Source organism: Myotis brandtii, unplaced genomic scaffold (genome assembly GCF_000412655.1).
Source record: "Myotis brandtii unplaced genomic scaffold, ASM41265v1 scaffold654, whole genome shotgun sequence".
NCBI classification, from domain to species: Eukaryota; Metazoa; Chordata; class Mammalia; order Chiroptera; family Vespertilionidae; genus Myotis; species Myotis brandtii.
Genome location: NW_005370538.1, coordinates 1,173,087 through 1,178,782, shown reverse-complemented (window position 1 = coordinate 1,178,782; position 5,696 = coordinate 1,173,087). Strand labels below are relative to the sequence as shown.

General features: G+C 40.2%; 1 protein-coding gene across 1 annotated transcript in view; it reads right to left on the bottom strand.

Moving 5' to 3' along the window:
* F9 (coagulation factor IX) overlaps positions 1 to 5,326 on the bottom strand; it is a 38,462-nt gene extending 33,136 nt beyond the window's left edge. Inside the window, exon 1 of the mRNA XM_005880797.2 lies at positions 5,083 to 5,326. Within this exon, the coding sequence (XP_005880859.1) occupies positions 5,083 to 5,170 (88 nt within the window). The 5' untranslated portion in view covers positions 5,171 to 5,326. The remainder of the gene's footprint in view (positions 1 to 5,082) is intronic.
* Positions 5,327 to 5,696: the final 370 nt, after the last annotated feature.

Genomic DNA, 5,696 nt, shown 5'->3' with positions numbered 1-5,696 from the left:
CTAGAGTCATTTCTTTCTTCAAGAGACTATCTGATACCATCTGAACATAACCAGGTGCTTATAAAAATAAACTTTCCAAGGCATTTTGGGACTGCTTTCTCATTAACTCAAAAAAAAAGGATAAGAAAAGAAACAAACTAAACTATATTCCTCTCTTTTCATTGCATCTGTTCACTTTGTGGACCCTTCTAGTCCCTTGACAACCTTACTTTTCTCTTATTTAGCAAATACTCTTGGGCTTCATTTTTTCCCTAAATTTAGCTCAGACTTCTCTTCACATGCCAGTTTTCTCAGTTCCCTTCACCCTTTTTCAGTGCTGCAATACCCTCCAATCCAAACCAGTAGATTAGTGCAGCCATCTGCTGCCTTCCTTCCCTTCTGAGGCAGCTGAGCACCTTGTGAGACAATTTCCAAGCTGCAGGTAGATGCCATCGCATATTGATGCCTCCCAGCCTCCACCAGGCTCTCCTCCCCAGCTAGCCAATTCATGGATTTGGTCCTCGGCACATCTATAATAGCATCTATGTCTGAATCTATTTATAGTGTGATCTAGTGGAAAACAGAATTTTGGAGTCAGATTAGACATACCTGGATTTGAATTTACAACCTGCTGGCTGTGAGATCTTAGGCAAGTCACATAATCTTTGAAGCTTAACTTGGTATGGGTATACCAGTAGTATTATAAGAATACTAGAGGCCATGTGCACAAATTCATGCATGGGTGTGGTCCCTCAGGGTCGCCTGTGGGGATTGGGCCCCAGCTCGTGCCCCCAGCCTCACAGCCCTGCAGCCCTGCCTGGCACCCTGCTGTGGCCTGGTGCCGCCCCCTCACCTGCTCCACCATCCTGTCTGTGGGATGATTGGTCAGGGCCAGCTCCCTAAGTGCCTGGGAGCTGGGCGGTGGCCCTGCCCCCTGCTACCACCACTGATTGCTGTCTGTGGGGCAATCAGCGGGGTGATCGGGCCCCCGCTGGCATCCGCCTTGGCCTGGCTCTGCACACTCATATTCTCCACCATCCTGCCATGGTCCCACTCTCGCCGGGGCCCATCAGGGCCGGCAGCACCTCCACTGCTGCCCGTTGCCAGCACTATGTCGCTGACACCCACCATGGTCCGTGCGCCCCCTAGTGGTCAGCGGACGTCATAGAGAGTGGTCCAACTCCCGGTCAAACAATTTGCATATTAAGTTCTTATTATATAGAATGTACCTTACAGTGTTGTTGACAGGATCAGTGAAATAATAATATGTATAGGCTGGTATATGTCAGTTATCACTCTTCTTCCCTACTAACTCACTTGCTCTCTTCCTTCCTAGAAAATAAAACTGGATCTCAAATTTATGGGACTCAGTGAATTGGCTGTTCAGGTTAGTTTTTGCTCATACAGATGGTCTTAAATAAGCCAACCTGTGAAACTTATAATCTTAAAATTTTCTCAATTACTTTTGGCTCTTTAGTGCTCTTTTCTGTAGCTCTTTCCCTTCTTTACTGTCATCCATATAATGAAATGAGTTTTCAGTATCAGCCATGACTTCCTAAAGTATAATTTTGAGTTTATGTATTTCCTGACTCCTCTGAAACATTTCTAATCATTAATCTCTCCCTTTTCAGGACACTCTTTCCATGAAATCACTATTCTGGTTCTCTTCTTTACTTTAACTCTTGTTATTCATTCACCACTTGAATCAGTTAATTCCCCTTCTTCTGCCTGCCCCTTAAATATTCAGAGTTCTCCCAGGCTCCAGTTTCAGCCTTTTCCCTTTTCACTCCATCCATCCTAGTTAAGGTCAGAACTGGGGTGAGGTAAACAAGACATTTAGTGCACAAAATTGAAGGAGGCACTCTCTTTCAGTGTGTGCAAGCACACTCATGTCCTACCCTAATCCAGCCCTGAATCTTTCAATACAATTTTCTGAATAGTCACTACAACCAGACCCTGTACTAGGTGCCATAATATCCATGCTCACTCTCTGGATCCTCATACACATGGTTGTAACTACTATTATTCAACAGTGCATTCCAAATATTCATCTCTAGTCAAATACATCTTCTGAATTCCAGATCTTATTTCCAGCTCGCTAACTGTACATTGCAATGTGACGAAAGAGAGCTGATGTTTATTAATGCTTCTGATATGTTGGGCACTGGGCTCAGTGCTTTGCATCCATTATTTCATTCCATCCTCATAGCAGTCCCATTAAGAGGTACTGTCTTCTCATTTTTTTGTGACTGAGAAAAACAGAAATTCACAGAGGTTAAGTAATTTGCCGCAGGTTACACACTAAAGTGTCACAGCCAAGATTTCTACTTTGGCAATCCCATGCACAGTACATGCTGTTAGGCACTAGGTTGTGTCCAGTAATCGCATAAAATGCCCAAGACATACTCTATACACTTTTTCTAAACCTGTTCTCCTCCCATACCCAGATGTTTAAGTCATATCTTTTTTACTTCCTTAATGTTACTTGAGTTCCTTTCCCTCCTTTGTCTATACTGCCAATGTCCAGGTTCAGGCTCTCCTGCTTTCCCTGGATGATTGCAGTACTCTCAAGATTGGTCTCCCCTAGTCTTGTAACCCCTTCCCTAAACAGTTGATTAGAATGTTGTCAGCCTGAGCATTCAAAATAACCCATTAGTGGTATTTGTACTTCTGATGACTACACGTTGCTTTCTATTGTCCAAATTCCTTAGTTTAGGACTTTAATTATCTGATGGCCTGACTCTGCCTAACTATCCTGCCTCACTTGTCATATTCAATATTCAAAACATACTAAGTTATTGAATATCCTCACATTCTTTGTGGATCTGGCTCTTTGCACATGAATGATCCTGTCTACATAGAATGCCCTAGGTCAGAGATTTAAGAAGAGTGAATCTACTCACTTTTTAAGACTCAGCTCAAAATATTGTCTGTCAGGTGTTTCCCCAGTTAATGTATTTCTTTTTCCATGCTCCTTTAGCACCTGGAACACACTTTAGCACATTATATTGAAATCTCTCTCCTGACCTCATGATGCTTTAGGCTAAAGAGGAGAGTCTGGTTTATCCCTAAGACCTGAGTACCTTGCCACAGTACCTGGTACCATAACAGTCACTCAATATTGTAAAGTTTTATAAAGTATATTTGTATAAAGTATAAAGTAGACTGAAGTTGTGTTTTATTCATTCCTTTCATTCACTCATTCTGAATGAAAGACAGTTTTGGTCCATGCACTTTACAAACCTGAATTGGTTTCACAGAACAGTTTTGATTTCAAAATCCAAATTGATTCAATAAAACCTAAGAGCAGCAGCCATGAAATTGCAACAGCTCAGTAAATCATTCATCGAAACTGCCTTTTAGAAGCCAATGGCAATTTAACAGCAGCAAAGAGTGCTGCATCAATACTGTCCACCTTAGGAAAATTCCCCTGGCTCTCTCCTCAAGGGCCTATTATCTTTGACTCCAATGACTCCAGAATCACACTGTCTTTCTCCTCAGTATTGTTTGAGGATCATATTTCTAACCTCTTTTTAGGCTTATCTCTTTTAGTCATTATTTCCAAAGCTCTGAAATCCCAGTTCCTCTTTTTTCTTCATATTTATCCTTTTTCCCCAACATCTGAGGTCTTTGAGCGGTCAGTAGCCCTCTTAAAAGCTCCATCATCTCACCACTTAACCTGAAGGAAGGGCTTGGATCCTTTGTCCTGCTGATCTCACACTAAAGGGGTATTTGTAAAAACTTAGCTTTATGTCCTGCTTTAATTTAGTTTTCCTGCTAAATTTCTTTATTCCTGGACTCTACCCACTTTGCTAGTTTGATTTAACCTTTGCATTCTTGTATCATTATTTCTGCATTTCAGTCTGACATCATGTCTGGAGTGGGAACCATGGGGCCAGTCTGCTTTCTGGGGATGCTTAGGGTTGGCACCCCTGATCCTGGCACTGTCAGCTACTAGATTTGATTATAGTAGGCTGACAAGTAAGTGTGATGAATGCTTCCTGTGAGAACATACTGTTTGTCTAAATGAGGTAATTTCTTTCCTGTGTGCTTTCCTTTGGGGACAGTGCATAAAGTCACTAAAGCTGTGGAAAACACAAGTGATCCACATAGCATTAACCAGTTTCTACTCTTCATGTAAATTCTTGGACTGGCTTTGCTCTCCTAAGAGCTCGAATATTGAGTTTCCCCATGTATTAACTGTGAGATCTTTAAAATAAGAAATAAAACAATTTCTTCCTGATCCATGACAAATGTTAATGATAAATAATAACTTACAAATGAAAAATTTGTCTGTTTTAACTAAAACTTTAAATTGAAAGTATATAATTGTATAGATTTTTAAAATTAAAGGCATGCCTTATTATATAGTTACAAAATTTTGAAATACATCATATATCATTTTTTTTTGTTTTGTGTTGTTAATCCTCACCCGAGCATATTTTTTTCACTGATTTTTAGAGAGAGTGGAGGGGGGGGGAGAGAAACAGTGATGAGAGAGAGATACATTGATTGGTTGCCTCCCGACCAGGGCCGGGAATCGAACCTGCAACCAAGGTATGTGCTCTTGACAAGGAGTCATACCCATGACCCTTTGGTGCACTGGCCAACATTCTAACCACTGAGCTACACTGTCCAGGGTGAACTACATCATATATCTTAAATCAAACTTTTTGTGCAGATAAAACCATTCTTTGTGGTTTTAATGTTTCCCATTTTGATTTCAAAGTTGTGAGTAAAAGTAACCAAGCAACAGTTAATTTATTCTCCATATTTTGCTCTTTCCTTGTTAAAGTATTTTCCCACATTTAATTTTTTTTAACCAAGGAGATGACTGTTTTCTAAAAGGAATTACATTGTGAAATCATAAATTCAAAGTGTCCATTAAAAATATACCATAAACATTGTAAATTTATTTAGTTTTAAAAATTAAGGAGATACATATACCAGAGAACCAGTACTTGCCAACACACATGCTGATTACTAGAATCTTAAACATTGCTGTCAAATCCTATAATTGTTATTTAGTGAAGAAGATAGCACCAGACATTTCTATATCTGAAAGACAAGCATATTCAATGTATCTTTTAAAAGGAAACAAACCTGTACATTCAGCACTGAGTAGATATCCTAAAAGACAGATGGTGAAGAGGCCTGGTGATTCTGCCATGATCATGTTCCGGCACTGCATAACCTTTGCTAGTTGATTGTGCAAGTAGCAAGGTTGACCAATTGTTCCAAAGTACAAGCTGAGCTGTATTTACTTCTGGGAAACAATGTCAGTCTCCCTCAGTGGGTTTTTGGGTTATTTGCAATGGCTTCTTGGGTTAAGTGAAGAGAATAGGCAGTAGCCACCATTAAATTTCAACTGTCATGCCATGGACTTTTGCCCCTGTGCCTGATTTGAGGCTGAAGCAGGAAGTGACACATCATTAAAATAAGGGGAGGTATAATGGCTACAGTTGCTGTGACAGCAAAATTTATCAGTGGGATCCATCTTTTCCTTGTCAGGGAGCACTACTATCATATAGTTTAAAGATAAAGAGATGGAAATTACAAAGCATTTGGTCACTCTCCTTAAAACACCCCCAATGCTTACATATCTTGAGTCACCTGGTAGATCTTTTATGTTTCTTCTCACAATGAGGAGTTTATAAACTTTCTTGTGCCATGTACTCATATTTTGAATCATATGGACCCTGTCTCAGAACACATGT